The 18,865-nt window shown below is 45.0% G+C and overlaps 1 protein-coding gene across 3 annotated transcripts; it reads left to right on the plus strand.

The window, feature by feature from the left end:
* Window positions 1–327: 327 nt before the first annotated feature.
* LOC145535478 (doublesex- and mab-3-related transcription factor C2-like) lies at window positions 328–18,326 on the plus strand. 3 transcript variants are annotated; one of them, XM_081563914.1, is made up of 6 exons: window positions 328–363; window positions 14,070–14,273; window positions 14,374–14,543; window positions 15,197–15,333; window positions 16,648–16,792; window positions 17,773–18,326. In XM_081563914.1, the coding sequence occupies exons 2-6, from the start codon at window positions 14,074–14,076 to the stop codon at window positions 17,817–17,819; spliced, it is 699 nt and encodes a 232-aa protein (XP_081420040.1). In that variant the 5' UTR covers window positions 328–363; window positions 14,070–14,073; the 3' UTR covers window positions 17,820–18,326. The 3 variants fall into 3 exon arrangements, with proteins under 3 accessions (XP_081420040.1, XP_081420038.1, XP_081420039.1); XM_081563912.1 differs by having other exon boundaries at window positions 355–499; window positions 14,070–14,297; XM_081563913.1 differs by having other exon boundaries at window positions 355–499.
* The last annotated feature ends 539 nt before the right edge of the window (window positions 18,327–18,865 follow it).

The raw sequence follows: 18,865 nt of genomic DNA on the forward strand, positions 1-18,865 counted from the left end.
CTCATTCAACAAGTAGTATGTGCACTGTGACACTGTTCCAGATGCTGGGGATACAACAGTGACCTCTACAGACCACATCCCAGCCCCAGGGGCTGACATTCCATGACACCAGAGGGAAAGCGGGCTTGCCAGGTCAGGAGGTGGAAGGAAGGGAATGAAGAGCCTGCTTCTAGAAAGGTGTGATGTATGTGTAGTGACCAACAGGACTCCTTTGAAGAGACCAGCTAAGCTCTTGACTCTGCTGTGTGCAAAGAGGCTGAGGAGCTGGCTCCTCCACATCCTTCCAGCCCCTCTGGCCCCGCCCTATCTTTCCTCCCTCCTGCAACCAATGTGCAATGTGCTCAAGCAGTGGATACATTTCTGGTATGTGGCATCCCCTCTGTTGCTGCGTCTCTTACTCCCACCCTTCCCTTCTCTCTGTCTCTCTTTTTCTTCTTTCTGCCGAACCTCCCAGCAGGCTCACGCCAGGTTTCTGATTGCTGAGGAAAACAAGCAGATGGTGAGTTGTCATTTGGTGGGGATGTGATAGACAGGGGTGTGCATGTGGACCCTCCCCACACTTAGATTCATAGGACTGCGTACCGAAAAGCCCCGGGGAGGTATATGGGTCCAAATGGGTTATCAAAGAAAGGAGGGTAAACTTGGTGGTGGCATCCACAGTCCAAATCAAGAGTAGAGTTTTTCCTCTTGGGGGGGGGAGTTATGTGAGATGCCACGTCTGTGAGACAGGCAGCATCTGGTGGGTAGTGGACAGGCGATTTGGGGCCTGGTGGGTGGGGGGAGGGCTTGGAAAATGTGAGGGACAGAGGGGAAGGGCCTGGCCTGGACTAAGCTGAAAGCAGAACAACTGAGGTGAGAGCTCCTTGTTACCTAGTCCTGTGTTTTATGAGATTCCACCATTGACCCTTGGATTTTAAGAGAAGCTGCCTAGTTGCGGCCCCTGTTTATCACCTAGAACTTTGAAGCTCTGCTCCACTGACTTCAAGGGAGCCCCCTGCAAACAGTAACTGGAAGGAAAAGAGGACGTAGGTGGCCTAAGAGTCTTTATCTGGTTTTTGAAATGGCGGTGTTGCTTAGGAAGACATCTCTTGTATACACGTGAGGATACAGGACTGATTGATTGTCTCCAGGAGCCTACCACAGGTCGTGGTCTGAGGTTATAGAAATGGATGAGGTTCTGTTACTGCTTCAAGTCATTCAGTGGGAGAGAAGCCAAAAACAAAACAAAACAAAAACAAACGGAAAAGCAAAAAATTCAGGATGATAACAATAGAGGGAGACGGCTATGAGAAGATGGAGGAGGGGCAGCCATCAGCCTTGAGAGTTGGAATGGAGTCTTAGAGATTTCCCAGAGAAGGCATGCCTGAAATGAGTGAAGAAAGACGTTGGCCAGGAAATAGAGAAAGGGGAGAGCTTTGCAAGCAGTCGCCCGAGACAATAAAATGCAGATTTTTCAACTGCAAATAAGTAGACTCAGGTTTCTCTTCTAGGGTTTCAGTAGAAGGTCAGTCATGAGGCTTAAGTATAGGGGTAAAAAGCGGTGCCACACAGAGATACAGAGCTCTGGATTTTGAGAAGCAAAAGAGTTTGAGTATTGTTAACTTTCATGATGGTCCATTCATTATTTATCCTTTATGATTCAGTTTTTGAATGAATGTTCTACCTAAGATATCTTTGCCTAACCTCATGGCACAAAGGTTTGCTCCCATATTTTCTCATAGGTTTACAACTTACACTTAGCTCTATTACTTATTTTGAGGGTGTTTTGCATGCAGTGTGAGGTATTGACGTTGATCGGTGGTTTCCATACAGAGATTCCCTTTCTCCAGCTCTATTAGTTAATTATCAGTTAATTTAATTATCTTAGCACCTTTGTCACAAATCAACTGACCATATTTTTGTGTACATCTATTTCTGGGCTTTCTATTTTATCCACTGATCCATACATCTAGTTTTATGGTAATACCACACCGTCATGACTACTATAGGTTCACTACTATCAAGTCAGGGAATTTGGTACCGTAAGCCCTCCATCTTTGTTCTTTTCCAAATGGCTTTGGCTATTCTATGTCCTTTGCATTTCCATATAAGTTTTAGAAATAGCTTTTCATTCTAATTATGATTATGGCAAATCGATAGATGAATTACTAGAGACTTGACATCTTAAACCTTCTGGAGTCTTCTGATCCATGAACATAGTATATCTCCATTTAATTTGCATCTTCTTTCATTTTTCTCAGCAATATTTTATAGGTACCTGTATATGAGTCTCGCACATACTACATTAAGCTTCTTAATAGGCATTTCATTTATTTTAGTGCTATTGTAAGTGACATTTAAATTTCTTCCATCTCCAATTATTTGTTCCTGGTATGCTGAAATAGAGAGGACTTTTTCCCACTGAGTTTCTGTCCTGTGACCAGGTTAAATTGCATATCAGATCTGAGAGATGATTTTGTTTTCTGTGGACTACTAAGTATTTTCTAAGTATTACTAAGTATGATCCCTTTAATGTATTGTTGGATTCAGTTCGTGCCTCTAGGTGTTCTTGACAAATGCCATCAGGGGAAAGGGATTTCAAACTGGGTAAGCTCCGAGTTGGAGAAAGCCACCCAGGTGGGGTCTTCTAGGGAACTACCAGACAGGACAAATAATGACCTGGGAACGTCATCTGGGAATAAGGCTCTGCAGGCGGCCTGACCCATTTCTGCTCCCTCTGGTGGCTGTCAGGCTGCCGGTTTTCACCGTGATTGCAGGCTGTTAGCATTCAAAGCTGAGCTTCCCTTGTGGCTCAGCTGGTAAAGAATCTGCCTGCAATGCAGGAGACCTGGGTTCGGTCCCTGGGTTGGGGAGATTCCCTGGAGAAGGGAAAGGCTACCCACACCAGTATTCTGGCCTGGAGAATTCCATGGACTATACAGTCCACAGGGTCGCAAAGAGTTGGACACGACTGGGCGACTTTCACTTTCAGCATTCAAAGCTACCACAGAGTTGGATAGAGCGGCATGAGAACAGCACTACTTGAAATGCCACCTAGCTCACTCTTCCTACTGAGATTAGGCTGTTTTTCGAGAATAAACATACCTGAGGTTGTTGCATACTTTTGGTGAATTTTTAGGGTTCTGCCAACATTGATTCTGAACCTCTTTTCCAGTTTTCTCATTGCTTTAAGAGAGGAGAGAATTTTCAGCAGTCCTTCTTCCGACACTTTTGCTGGCTTCCTGTACAGTCTTTCACTGTGCTTGCCTATCAGTGTGTTTGTTGCTGTGCAGTACACTGTGCTTGTACTTACATGTCTCTCAAGAAATAACTTTTTGGGTCACCAACCATGTGAAAGGCTCCACAACAGAAGGTCAAAGCAAAGATGTATAAGACACCATCTTTGATTTCAAAGCTGTCACTCTCAAATAGATTCTATTTAAATGGAACATTTGAAGCATAATGATTGCCAAGCCTGTGTCTGATCACCAAATTATATCCTAGTTCAGTTCAACGGGGATTATTTTTGGCCACCATGCCTTAACTATAACCAGGCTTTCACCTAGATATTTGAAAGCAAGCCTGACTGATATCTCTGGTCACTGCTAATTTCACCTCTAGTCACTTCAGGAAGCTGAGAGCTTCAAGGGAATAAGAGTGCAGATGGGGAAGGGAGTGGCTGCCGCGATCATCTGTATGAAGAGTTAGAAACAGAGATTCATTTGAACAACCAGTCTTGGTTTTCATAATTCCATAGCACCAAGTTGGTATTTTCCACTGAAATGGCTTGTTTTTATATTGATGCAGCCCACTGCCCTTTTGGTTATTGATAGAGTTTTGGGTGAAAAGTAGGAAGGACCCAAGAGACCACTCTTCACACCATGGTATGGAAATACAGCTCCGTCCTTCTCCTTTTGAATCAGTCTCTGCATATCTGATGTGATCATCGATCAAAGATCCTCAATGGCAGTCTAAAACCCCAGTTCACATGCAATATGTGTGTCTGTAAAACTCTTTGAACCACAGGAGGTGCCTGCTAATTTATTCACAGCCAGTTTGTTCAGGGCTTGATTTCTGAAGATATCCTGGTGCCTTCGATAAATATGTCTGGAAAGAGCCACCCCCCTCCCCCCAATGACAATATAATATTTAAGCGAGGCAATTTTTAATTGGAAACTTGGCTCTGCCACTTCTTAGCTGTGTGACTTTGGGCAAAGTACTTAGTCTCTTTCAGCCTCAGAGGCCCAATTGGCCAAACTGAGGACAGTAACAGGGGGGTTGCAGGGATTAAACATGGCAAAGTTTGTAAAGCATTTAGTTTACTATCTACACTAAATAGCAATTAGCTAATGCCCCCTCCTCCCACAAATGTTAGCTTTAATTACCATCGATCAACCTCTGAAATGCCATGAACACACAAAATCTGTAAGAGTGACCCACATTAAGAGGTTCAGAATCCATTTGTCTCATTTGGCCAACAATGAGCTCCTACCGCCATGCATTTTCACAGAGGAACAGTGGCCTGGAGAGAGAGAGAGCGAGAATCCCTTTGTTTAGGATTTTCCCTGTTAGGCTTTGTGATGGTGGGTGACCACAAAATTCGCGTCTCTCCTAAAATTAGTGGAGAGGGGGCTTCTCCACTCAAGCCCCTAATATAGCTCAGTTGGTTAAGAACCCACCTGCAGTGCGGGAGACCCTGGTTTGAGTCCTGGGTCGGGAAGATCCCTTGGAGAAGGGATAGGCCACCCACTCCAGTATTCTTGCGCTTCCCTTGTGGCTCAGCTGGTAAAGAATCCGCCTGCAATGAGGGAGACCTGGGTTCAATCCCTGGGCTGGGAAGATCCCCTGGAGAAGGGAAAGGCTACCCACTCCAGTATTCTGGCCTAGAGAATTCCATGGACTGTATAGTCCATGGGGTCGCGAAGAGTCGGACACGACCTAGAGACGTTCACTTTCACTAAAATTAGTGAGTTTACCGAGTGACCAATTTGCCACATTTACTGGATTTCTTGATTGTCACGTTAGCAACCTTTACGGGAATAGCTGGGCTTCCCAGGTGGTGCTAGTGGTAAAGAACCCGCCTGCCAATGCAGGACACATGAGAGACATGGGTTCGATCCTCGGGTGGGGAAGATCCCCTGTGGGAGGGCGTGGCAACCCACTGCAGTATTCTTGCCTGGAGAATCCCACGGACAAAGGAGCCTGGTGAGCCACAAATCTATAGGTTCACAAAGAGTCAGACACGACTGAGGTGACTTAGCACACATGCACAGAAACAATCATTTTTATTTTAAAGATGAAGAATATGTTTCTGAATATTGACTCAACAAAGTAGATATACCTTAGACATTTGGAAAAATACCCAAAATTAGGGACTGAAAACTTTCCCTTTGAAAGTATCATTCTAACCCAAAATTTGGGTTTTACCTATGATGAAACCATTTTAATTATTCCTGATTTATCTGGGAATATTCTGAATGCTATTTTCTATCTTTTCAAGCCACATGGATTGTGTGTGTGTGTGTGTGTGTGCGTGTGTGCGTATTTTCAAATGGATTATCAGACAGAACTGCTTGTTTCTTGCAATTATAATTTTTAATCAAAGATAGATTTGTTAAATTCAAAAACTATATTTAATTTTAATTTTAAACATTGTTATTTTAAGTTGGACGAAAATTAATTAATTGAAATTGAATTTTAAACTTGAACACGAGCTAAAAGTCAAAATTTATAATTAAGTGCATATGGACAACTCTGCTTCCGGGAAGATAGAGTGGATGAACGTTTCCTATTCTTCCCACTAAGTGCCACTTAAAATCCTGCATGCCATATATAAAATAAACATAAGGCTCTGCAATGTGGGGAAGAGAAGGTGGATCAACTAAGGATCTCAGAACCTGAGAAAGGACACGGTGGTGAGTTCCCTGGTTTTCTTTCTGCATCATATATCCCAGGCTTGGAGCTGAAGAAGCCAGCTACTGAGAGAAATGCCAAAAGGTGGAGACAAAACAACAGTGACAACAACCTCAGCAGCAGCAGCAGCAATGAAACCCAACTGTAACAGAAACAAAAGTCTGCTCTCTCTAATGTAAGGATCAAGAATGGGCCAGTCTAGCAAGACAGAAAAGGTTTTGCGCATGACTGCTCTACTCCAGCCAAGCAATATGGAAAGGAAAAAAGAAGAATTGTGGCCTGTCTGCCCCCTCTCCGCCCGCCCTTCCCCACCCCCCCTCGCCAAGCCAGCAAAGGTCTAGCGGGGAATCTAGAATTCCACGTTTTACTGGCCGAAACAGGAGCCACCTTCCCCTCTTCACCACATCAGTGGAAATCAAACACGTGGAGATTCTGGAATCATACCTCCACTTGGCAGTAAGATGGAAACCCTCCCCATCCCTGCTGGGATGATTTCAGTACTTTCACCACCACTCAGTAGTAAGGAGGCCGCTCAATCCGTGGGCGAAAGAAAAGTTTTCCAGCACATTAAGAAATGGCTTGAACTGAATGGAGATGATTACAAACCATACCCAAATTTGTGGGATGAAGCTAAAGCATTGCTGGAAGGGAAATTTACATCAGTAAAGGCCTACATTATGGAAAGGGAAATGCACCAAGTCAATAATCTAAGTTCTCACCTCAGGAAACTAGAAGAAGCAGCAAAATAAATCCAAAGCCAACAGAAGGAAGGGGATACAGAAGATGACTCCAGTAATCAATGAAATTGAAAACAGAAAAACAACAGAGAAAATCAATGAAACAAAAATCTCGTTCTTTGAAAAGATCAATAAAACCTCCTTACAAACATCCAGCGAGTCTGACAAACCCACAGTGGTTCACTGTATTTACTGAATGACTTCAGTGACTATGTTCCTGAAACAGTCTATTTTAGAAACCACGTGTAAAATAGATAAACCAGGGCAAGTTTGATGCATGAAGCAGGGCACCAAAAGCCACTATTCTGTGACAACCTAGAGGGATGGGGAGGGGGCAGGGGGTGGGGACGGTGGTGGGAAGAGTGTTCAGGATGGAGGGGACACACCTAGGGCCGATTCATATGGATGGATGGCAAAACCCATCACAATATTGTAAAGTAAATTTCCGACATAACAGCTGGATTGATGTCCTTCATACAGAAATTATTTTGGGGTGACATTTTTTTGTAATTAGCTCAAATTCTTTTCTAAGCGATAGAAATGATTCCCTGATATCTACTCTACAAGTTCAAAATTTGGGGGCTATAATCATGTCTTTGCAGATTGCAGAGTCCTTGGAGAAAAAAAATGTACCTAAAATATTAACCGGCCAAGGTTTCATGCAGCATGACTCATGAGAAGGTATTTGAAAAGTAAGGTGTTTGAAATTTTTTCATGGTTTGAATCAGTTGCTCTTTCATATTGTTGGAAAGGTCCTGTATTATATGGGCTTAGTTGCAGATCTTAAGCTTTTCGTAAAATGATGTATATGGTCCTGCAATTCTCTAACATACGTTCTGTAACTGTAATAATAATGTATTTATTTTTATTTTTTTCTATGTGATGTGCTTAGTCACTCAGCCATGTCTGACTCTCTGTGACACGTTGGACTGTAGCCCACCGGGCTCCTCTGTCCATGGGATTTTTCAGGCAAGAATACTAGAGTGGTTGTCACTTCCTTCTCCACGGGGTCTTCCCAACCCAGGGATCGAACTCGTGTCTCCTGCATTGCAGGCGGATTGCTTACCTGCTGAGCCATTGGGGAAGCCCTATTTACTTATTTATTTATTTTTTTACTATATCTCCATTTAAAATGTCTGCGTGTGAGAGAGAGAGTGAGTGCATATGTGTGTGCGTGCGCCCAAGATCCAAGCGACTTTATAGCTGGCCAGATTTATAACCCAGGTTCTCTTAATAATTGTTAAAACCTGTTTCTAGTTGTTAGTGAACAGTTACTTCCAATTTCAGGCAACAGATTTTGTTGCCTCTTTGGACTGTCAGAGGAAATTCTTTTTGAATTCGTCTTATATTTGCTTACATATACACTGAGGAAACCAGAATTGAAAGAGACACGTGTTCACTTTGTTTTCTTCATATTTCTTTGAACACAGCAAATAAATAGCTTTTCCTCTTTATCTGTTGTTGCAAACACAGCAACAGCAGCAACAACAACAATGGAAGGGGTTGGGAGGCTGAGATGCTCAAATTTACAGCAAAATGCCCACTAATTAAAAATAGAAAGGAATTTCTAGAGAACAGAAATAGAGAATCGCCATATTTCCGACCACCAAAGCAATAATCAAACCAGACCCAGAGCCCTGAATAAAAGCTAAGGCCAAGAGGTGAGAATGTTTTTGGAGAACAGACTACCCACAAGTTATCAAAATATCATGCCACAGACTGCTTATAAATCAAAAAGATACCTTTACCATGAAATGATCTCTACAACAACACCTTAAATAAGTGACCAAACTGAGTAATGCCAACTGTAGCAATGGCAGCTAGACAAACTGAACTTGGGGGCCTACAGATGTGAGGCTCACGACCTATTTAATATCCTTGCCAAGAATACTAAATCTGAAGACATAAATCTAAACAAGAGGAAAATATCAGGCAAACGCATACTGTGGACACTTTACAAGCAAACGAGCCTAGGCACCATGACATGCAAATGTCATTGCCGTGGAAGATTTAAGTTGAGGGACTGTTTGGGACTGCAGGATACTAAAGAGACATGACAACTGAATGCAGTGTGTGATACTTGATTGAACTGTGGATCCTCAAAAGGATATTATTGGGACAATTGGGGAAATTTGACTATGGACTCTATATGGACTTAGATAACACTATCACCTCATTGTTAAATTCCTTCGACATGATAACAATACTGTGGTCAGACGGGAGAGTATCCTAGTTCTTAGGAGACAAATTTTGAAGTAATTGGAGGAAGTGTTTGGAACTGTTACGTGGTTAAGCAAAAAATAAGAAGAAGAGTGAGAAAGCAATGGGATAGTAGGAATCTAGGTAAAAGAATGCTTACTCTTTATTCAGTTTCAAAATAAAAAGCTGAGGAAAATGGATTGCTCATATTTTAGAGTTATGCATTGAAATATTTCCCAATAAAATAAGAGAGTTTCTGATGTTTTCTTGAAAATAGTCTGGGAGAGGGGTAAGGGAGAAGATACATGCGAATCGAGTTTGGCTATAAGTTGTTGCTGGTTGCGGTTGGGTGATGGGATAAACGGAGGTTCCTTCACTCTTCTCTCATGTACAATGGTTCTCAAAGTGTGGTTCCTTTCCAACAGCATCTGCATCACCAGGGAACTTGTCAGAAAAGCAAACTCTGGGTCCCACTCCAGAACTTTTAATCTGAGACTATAGATGTGGAGCTCAGCAATCTGTGCTTTAACAAGCTCTCTGTGTGATTCTGCTGCAAGCTCTCATTCCAGGGCCGCAGCTCTACTGTCATGAACTTGGAGACTGCAAATTTGTATACAAGCTCTATTTGTAAATGTTTGAAATAATCCCCAGTATAATTTTTTTAATTAATTTATTTTTTGAGGGATAATTGCTTTACAGAATTTTGCTGTTTTCTGTCAAACCTCAACATGAATCAGCCATAGGTATACATATATCCCCTCCCTTTTGAAACTCCCTCCCATCTCCCTCCCCATCCCACCCCTCTAGGTTGATACAGAGCCCCTGTTTGAGTTTCCTGAGCCATACAACAAATTCCTGTTGGCTGTCTATTTTACATATGGTTATGTAAGTTTCCATGTTACTCTTTCCATACATCTACCCTTTCCTCCCCTCTCCCCATCACAGTACAATTTTTTTTAAAACAAATAAAACAGGCATCCTAGCTTAGTGGTCAACCTAGTTTAGTGGTCAAGTTTTAATGAAAAGTTTTAAGACAGATAATACCCATCTTACATGAACACTGCCAGAGGATAGCAAAGAGGGCAACTAAGTTGCTCAACTTAGTCTATGAGACTAGAAAACCTTGACCCTGGAACCAGCAATTATGCTATGAGGAGAGAAACATCAAGTCAGTCTTGCTCATGAACAGAAGACACAAAAAATTCTAGGCAAAACTTTAGCAAACTGAACCCACCAGTGTACACAAAAGATGATGCACCATGACATGTAGCTACGTCTATCCTAGGAGAGCAAATCTGGTGGAAGGGGGCACAAGAGAGGTTTGGGTGTTGCTAACATATTCTGCTGCTTGCTCCAGGTGCTAACTGAATGTGTATGTTTAATTTTTGAAAACTCACTAAGATGCACCCTTATGATTTTGATTCTTTTTTGATTATAAGATGTACTTCACTAAAAATTTTGAAAGAAATCTTATAAATAACCCTCATTATATTAGCAGATCCGAATGAATAGAGTCCTGAACATTCCAATAGAGGCCCCCAGATTAAAGTCCAATTATCTATTCATGATTTTTAAGACAAACTTATTAAACTAGAAATATAAGGGATGCTCCTTAATCTGATACAGGGAAAGAAGGAAAGAAAAAGAGAGAGGAGGGAGAGAGAGAGAGAGGAGGAAAGAACAAACAAAAGTGAGAAGGAAAAAAATAAAGAAGGAAGGGAGGAAGGACAAAAAAAGGAGAAAGAGAGAAGGAAAGAAAGAAAGCAAACAATGAAACAAACACAGAAAGCCCTTTTTAATATGGAAATGTTGGCAACATTCTGTTCAATATTAGGAACAACCCAAAGATGCCCAATGTTGCCATCTCCATTTGTCCTTGTAGTGGATGTCCTAGCCAGCCAGTAAGAAACTTGTAAACTGATGATCTTACTTCTGTTACTCACAGATTCACAGAAAACTGCAGACCACCTATAGACACATGATAAAATGTCACAGAGTTTAGCATGGTGGCTGACTTTAAGATCAATGTACTTTTTAAAAAAAGTCAAATGGATTTCTATAAATTAGATAGAGATAGAAAATGTCATTTTGAACAGACATCAGGCACCGGAGCAAGAAGATTCCAGAGTATCTTGAAAATGTAAGTCGCTCAGATCATGTCTGACTCTTTGCGACCCCATGGACTGTAGCCCGCCAGGCTTCTCTGTCCTTGGGATTCTCCAGGCAAGAATACTGGAGTGGTTTGCCATTTCCTTCTCCAGGAGATCTTCCCGACCCAGGGATTGAACCTGGGTCTCCTGCATTGCAGGCAGATTCTTTCCTGTCTGAGCCACCAGGGAGTATCTTGGGATAAATACAAAAAGGATGTACATCTTTCTAAATTCCGTACACATGCATTAGTATACTGTATTGGTGTTTTTCTTTCTGGCTTACTTCACTCTGCATAATGGGCTCCAGTTTCATCCACCTCATTAGAACCGATTCAAATGTATTCTTTTTAATGGCTGATAACCCTATATGCGAGACAGAAAAAGAGACACAGATGCATAGAATAGTCTTTTGGACTCTGTGGGAGAAGGTGAGGGTGGGACGATCTGAGAGAATAGCATTGAAACATGTATATTATCATATGTGAAACAGAACGCCAGTCCAGGTTCGATGCATGAGACAAGGGCTCAGGGCTGGTGCACTGGGGTGACCCAGAGGGATGGGATGTGGAGGGAGGTGGGAGGGGGTTCAGGATGGGGAACACATGTAAACCCATGGCTGATTCATATCAATGAATGGCAAAAAACCACTACAATATTGTAAAGTAATTAGCCTCCAACTAAAATAAATTAATTAATTGAACAAAACAAAACAAAAAGGATGTACAAAATCTGAATGTAAAAAAGATAAACACTGAGCTGAAGGATTCCAACTTTAAAGAAGACCCGCAAAAGTAGAGAGCCATTCCATGTTGGTGACTAGGAAGGCCGAATATCATAAAGATAGTCAATTCTCCCTTAACTGATCCACAGATTCAATGAAAATGTAATCCAAATCTGCCGCAAATGAGTTTTCAGGGAACATGACATGCTGATCCTGACATTTACAGTTTAGAGTTTAGACAGGACAAAAGGCAAAGAATAGCAAAGATATGCCTGGAAATGACGAATAAGGTGTGAGGACTTGTCCCACCAGAGATCAAGATGTCTTACTAACAGATAAAAATTAAGAGAGTGTAGTACTGGCACAGGAATAGATCGACTTACCTGTGGAACAGAACAAGGAACTCAGAGACACGAATGAAGACCAAAATGACTCCACACACTGCCAATTGTTCCCTGGGGCTGCAAAATCGGATTTCGAATTGAGAATCCCTGACATAGGAATACGGAGGGATCTTAAAAACACAGGCTGAATTTTGTAAAAGTAATTTACAGAATACCAAGGATGCCTGTTTAAAATGCATGCATATACAGTATTTCACAGGGCTTCCCAGGTGACACTAGTGGCAAAGAATCCTCCTGTCAACGCAGGAGACTTAAGAGACATGGGTTGGATCCCTGGATCGGGAAGGTCCCATGGAGAAGGAAATGGCAACCCACTCCAGTATTCTCGCCTGGAGAATTTCATGGACAGAGGAGCTCGCAAAAGAGTCGGACACGACTGAAGCAACTTAGCACACGGTATTTCACATCCCCAAAGCGAGGAGTTTGGGAAACAAGGTTTGGGGAGCACAAAGCTCCACTTCATTTCTGGAGTCGAATGGCAGGCCCAGTAAAACCAGCCAGCAGGAGGAGAAGTGCGAGGGAGGTGAAGAGAGCGGCGGGGCGTTTGTCGTGACCTTCAGACAAACTTGAAGCTCATTGGTCACTGACCACAGTGGTGGGAAGTGAAAAGCAGGGCTGGAAGCTCATTGCCTTTTGAAGGAAGGGCGGGAAAGGGACTGAGAGCTGGGTCTTCCCTCGGGCCTCCTGTCTCAGTAGATTGATCCTGACCTGCTGGAGGCTGGGGTAACCATAGACTGGCATCAGGAATAGGGCCCTCATTCTCCGCACCTCTTCTTTCCTCCCTGCCTCCCACTCTGGATCCCCAATCCCTTCTTCTCTTCTCCACCTCCGCAGGGTACCTCGTATCCCACCCCGCCCCACCCCCTCCCCCCACTGCATACCCCACACCCCACCCTTCCTTGGCTGAAGTCCTGTGGAATGATCACTTGCTCCAGACTCCTGACCCCTGGCCTCTGGCCGCTGGGGCAGGGCTTATGTCCCCCCACCCCCACCCCCGCCCACCTCATGATTCTGAGGTGGGGGTGACAGGGAACGGTTGGGTAACCTGAGAGGAGGGAGGTGGTGAACTCTGGGTTTAGGAGGAGGGGAAGCTGTGCTCAAGCATAATTGTTGAAGTTGTTGGAGCAGAGCATGGAAGATTGTTGGGAGGCTGTGGAGGGAATGCATGGGTTTGCATGAAAGGAGAGAGGGTGTGCTGGTGCAAGAGAACAATTAGTGCAGTGAGGAGTTGGCTGTTGATGAGATCAGGGTCTGGCGTTCAATAGGGGGCTCAACAAACATCTACTTGATAAATCAATGAGGGGATGAATGAAAGTAATCATTGAAAGAAGGGCTTGAGATCCAGCAGGATTATGTGATTTCATGATATGATATGATTTCAGGGTGTCAGTTTAAAGAGGGAGCAAGAAAATAATTAAGATTGTGATAGAGTGCAAGAAAAAATTGGAATGGAAGATGAGAGGAAAATTGAATGTAGGGCATACCTGAGACCAATAATAGAATTGAGTGCAGGAGGACATAGAATCATGAGTAGGGAGTGGATGAATGCAGGAGGTGAGGAAGACAATTGTGGAAAGGGATACCAGGAATAATAGTTGGGCATAGCAGAGTACAGGATGATAAACATGAGAAAGGGAAGTAGTAATTGTTGAAGGAGGCACAAGAGTGTATGTGTATGCCTGAAGGGGTCAGGGGTCCGTGTGAAGTGAAGGTAAGCAGGGGGAGTAATAGTTGGATTGGAAGTATACAGGACCCATGCCCGGAGTTTCTTGGAACTGGCCTATGTGTGAGTGGGGCTTCCTGGGAAGGAGGCTACATGAGCAAGAAGGGAGGGTGCGATCTCATTTCAGCAGTGAGCTGGGTGGAGAAGAATCCAGCCACCTCAGATGGGGTTTTCCAGGGGCAGAGGAAGTATGCAGGGGGTAGGGGATCATGTGGCCACCCTGACCTCCACTCCTTGCCCTAGAACCATGGATCCCAAAGAAATGCCTGCTATGCCCTGTTACCTCCCTGACTCCACCACTGGACTTGAGACCGGAGCCCCATGGGGGACTGAACTTGGCCCCAGAAGATCTATACGTCTCTATGCCCGTTCCCACAACCATGGCCTCACTGACCAAATTAAGGACCAGGAGCACCTCCGCCCCTTCCAGGCCCGCGAGTGTCACAAGTGTGTTCCCTTCTCACAAGCATGGCATCTGACAAGGGGTGGGGGGAGTAGGCCTCCTCTAAAGGTGACTGACCTTAGACCCACAATCCCCTCACTTTAGGGAACACTACAGCATCTTGCCTGCTGAACCTGACTTGAAGATGGAGCAGGGGCCATACCGAAAGAGGAGCCCGACTCGAGGACGAGGACGAGGACGGAAAAGGAGTGGGACCACCTCTCCCAGAGGTCGCAGCCATGCCAAGAAGTTGGGCGCTCAAGCAGGAGTCCCCAGTAAGTGTCTCTGGCCAGGGAGGGAGTTGGAGTTTTTGGTGTAGGGAGCATGAGTAGTTCTGTCACCAGTCCTATCACCCAGTTTCTATGTGGCTTTACTCCTTGGGCAAGTTACTCTTCAGGCCTTAGCTTCCCCAACTATAAAATGCCATCAGTATTATCTACCAAGTGTTGGTGGGAAGGAGAGATCTGGGAAATCAAAAAGGGTCTAGAGTGGGACAGGTTGGGGGTGAGGTAGAGTGGGATGGGATCAGGGGGTAAAGCTCACCTAAGCTGTCCCCAGTGTCTCACAGTTGGGAAGGAGAACATCCCGCCTCAGCTCGAGGCTCACCTCTGTGCAATTCCCAAGGAAGAGTCTGGGGCCAGTGTGGGAAGCTCTGACGTCAGCCACTGCCCAGAGCCCTTCCTGTGTCCTGAAGACCTGGGTACCATCTCTAACCCTACCGCAACTTGCCATATGACCCCGGGGGAAAACTACTTCTCTATGGGTCTCATAGTCCTCAGTCCCAAAATGAAGAAGAGGACTAGGTGGTCTTGAAGGTCTTCTCAGCTCTGGCATTCTGGGCTCCTATTCTTGTCCCCAAACATGCCCATATCTCGTCTCCATGGCCGGCTTGGTTCCTGACTCCAACCTGTGCTCTCTGTTCCCACAGGCAATCTTCCAAGGCGCTCTGCTGCTCAGTCAGGTCTTGGAGTCTTTGTCTCTGTCCTGGACTCCAGCACCCTTGAAGAAGCAACTAACAATTTCTCTTTCGAGGAGGTCACACAGATCCCCTGCCCTGCCCAGAAGGTGAGTACAGTGAGAAAGACCATGGAGCTACTTGTACATTGTGTTACTGAGTGTCCAAACCTTCTGCTTAAGGCTCTGGAGCTAGAAGGAGGAGATGGAGGCAGTACAGGGCAACTGGGGGCGGGGGGGGGTGCGAGGAGGAGGAAGGGGAGGAGGAGCAGGCATCTCGGACTTAGGGGCAACGACAGGGCTCTCCCAGCTTTGCCAGTTCCAACTTGTGAGGCTTTGGACAAGTGACTTTACATATCCGAGCCTCTATTTCCTATCAGTGTACTGAGAGGGGACAATATTCTACACCTATAGAGAACAGCCGACTCATTGGAAAAGACCCTGATGCTGGGAAAGATTGAGGGCAGGAGAAGGGGGTGACAGAGGGTGAGATGGTTGGATGGCATCACCGACTCAATGGATATAAGTTTGAGCAAACTCGGGGAGATAGTGAAGGACAGGGAAGCCTGCCATGCTGCGGTCCAAGGGGTCACAAAAAGTCAGACATGATTTAGCAACTGAACAACAACAACAATGTAGCATTGAAAAGAGGACTAGCACAAGGCCTGCCACATCACAGGCCTTTGACAGCTGGAGGCTGTTATTCCACGTGAAACAAACGGATGGGATAGAAGCTTCTGCTGGGAAGGGGAGCCATAATGGTGACGGACACCGTCTTGCCCAGGCCAGAGTCTATTAACCATCAGAGAAAGTGTCCTGGAGATGAGTCAAGCTGGCCCTTCAAGTCCCTTGGGGATTGGGGAATATAGGGGCAAGAACCAGTCCCTGGACAGGGACAGTAATCACGTCTCTCCAGGTGCCTTGCAGATTAAAATGCAGACACCTCTGATTTCCCATAATCTTCACTGTTGCTCCAGGATTTTTTAAAAAATCTGAGAGGAATTAGTGTCTCACGAAAGATACAGAAAAAAAAAAAAAAAGGAAAGGAAAAAAAGACAGGCCAGGCAGGGGAAGGTACTTGTCTAAGCCACAACACCTAATGGCCATTCAGACTCCCACATGCAGATATTGTAAAAATCCTGGCCCCCTCCCCACTGGTAGTACGTGCCTGCCAAAGGGATAAATCCCCTGATCTCTCCTTTCCTTGTTCCTAGACACTCAACTCTGATCCTCAAGCCCCATGCCCCCCTTATCCCCCTTCTACTGCAGCCACAGATTCTGGGGAGATTGTGGGGTCCAGAACCATGGCAGGGGCCAAGCTTAGTGAAGGAGAAGAGCAGAAGGCCCCAGGGTATCTGGGGACTGAAGGGGCATGGAGGGAGTGTGGGTTCCCAGCTCCCATTCTCTCACATCCTTTGTTTTCAGGCTTCCGAAGCTTCCAACCAGGCCTCGGTTTCTGCCTCAGAGTGGCAGCAAACACTGGAAGCAGCCAAGGCTCTGCTGAGTCTGAGAGAATCTTCCCAGGCCCCTTCTGGCTCCATCTCTCTGCTCCAGCCCTGCGTTGCTCCAGGTAGCCTGGTCTTTGAGAGGAGAACAAGGGGTTGGGGACAGTTGGGAAATGGGAGGCTGTTGTGGTAAGCAGGGCCTAACTGGGAAGTCAGAGTTGGAGGGAGGTGGGGGGTTGAACTTCTTTGGACCCAGGCTGCCAAGCTCCTCAGTCGGACTCTCGAAGTGGCAGCAGACGGTTGTTCAGAGAATCACTGAGGGTTTATTGAGCATTGTGCTCAAAAGCAAATGCTCACTGCCCTGATGTCAAGAAATAAGGAAACTGAGTCCCTGAGAATGGCAGGGACTTACCAAGGGCATGCAGCATATCAAGTGGAAGAATCAGGTCTCGTGACTCCCAGTCCAGAGCTTTCTACCCAGACTCCTGCAGTCTGCTGTGATCTGGGGAGGACATGTATAGGTGACAAGTGCCTAGTAGAGAAGGAGATCTAGTTCCTGCCTTCAGGGAGCTTCCAGTCTTGATGTGGAGCCTGGATGCCTCCACAAGTCATGTTTTGGGGCTGAATCTCAATGATGAGCCTGGAGAGGAAGGACAGAGGAGAGCTAGACACCTGGGAAGGCTCAGGGGGAAGGCTGGGCACTACCAGATCAAAATGGAGTGTGCTATGGAGTGTGAGTGAAGCAGGCAACCCTGGAGGAACTGCTGGAACACGATGGAAGAGATGAGTGGGGAGAGGCTACCAGTCACGGAGGTCTGCAGGCCAGGCTTAAGAGGTTTGGCCAGCAACTGTGGGTGACGAAGGACCAAGGAATGTCTGAACTAGAGAGGAGCATGTTTGGAGACCCTGGGCTTGACAAAAAGAAATGTGGTTTCTGTGATGGAGGGATTGGAGGAAGCAAGAATTGAGGTGGGCAAATCAAGGAAGAGTTCTGTGCAATATAGTCCAAGGTGACACAGCTTTGACTGGCTGGAACAAAAAGAGAGGAGAGCTGGGAGGACAAATGGATGTGACCTGGCCCTGACCCTTTCTTTTGTGTTGACAGCTCCTGATGGAGGTAAAGGACTTCAGCCTTCTAGCCCCTCTGTTTGACGCAGGCTGGCCAGCTCCATTTCTCTGCCTATTGGTCACCGGGGCTGCATCTCCCTCTTGAACTAGAAGCCCAGAAGCGGGGAACTCACTGGAATGCTGTCTATTTATGCATTTGCAAAATGCTTAATGTCCAAAATTCTTACTGTATTAAAAAAAAAAAGCATTTAGGCTCTTTTATAAGCTTTTAGATGCTTTTTATTATATGGGGCAATTCCTTGGCTGAGGGTGGATATTCCTGTACCTCCATCCTTTACTCTCTTGGATCCTGGGGCCTGATAATGTCTCTTATGAAAACAGGGTTTTGCAATCTAAGCTGATCAGTCTCTAAGTAGGGTTCTGTGTGAGTTCATCTGTTCATCTGCCAGAGGTTATTTTGATTCATGATTGCAAACTTACCAGCACGCTCATGTACTTATCCATGCATGTGAAAATCTGAGGATGTTTTCATTTTGTGTCTAGGTTTGTGTATGTGAGCAAATAATAAACTTTTGTTGTAAGGCACTGAAATATAGGTGTTGCTTGTTACCACAGTATAACCTAGAGTGCCCTGAGTTTACCGTGTTCAATTCACTTTTCAAAGGGACAATCACTTTCCTCAATAACTGGGATTTCTTAACATGGCTCGATAAGGAAATGGTAGAGGAAAAAAAGGGTAGGAGATTTACTCATTCAGCAAGTAAGTGCCTACACCCTGCCTGGCATTGACTGCTTCCAGTTGTCCAGAAGGCCACAAATTCATATGTCTGCAGGATCAAGCAGATTATATAAATGAGTAGAGCAAGCCAGATGGGGTCTGGCCAATTGAGAGTGCATGCTCTACCTAAGGGGGCAGCTGTCACTTGGCTCTAGCCAATTGTTGCCATGCAGGAATGCATACTCATTGTTGCCACATCTCTTGATTTTTAAAGACAAGATGAAACTCTAGATTTCTATGCAAAATATCTCAGTTTTGAAATGTTGGCTCTGGTTTCCTCTAAACTCTTTAAATGGGCCAAACAAAAACTTCCAAGCAGGCCAACTTTGGCCAATAGAATGCTGGTTTGATT

The sequence above is a fragment of the Giraffa tippelskirchi genome, chromosome X (genome assembly GCF_054371585.1).
Source record: "Giraffa tippelskirchi isolate mGirTip1 chromosome X, T2T-mGirTip1v1.2.pri, whole genome shotgun sequence".
NCBI classification, from domain to species: domain Eukaryota; kingdom Metazoa; phylum Chordata; class Mammalia; order Artiodactyla; family Giraffidae; genus Giraffa; species Giraffa tippelskirchi.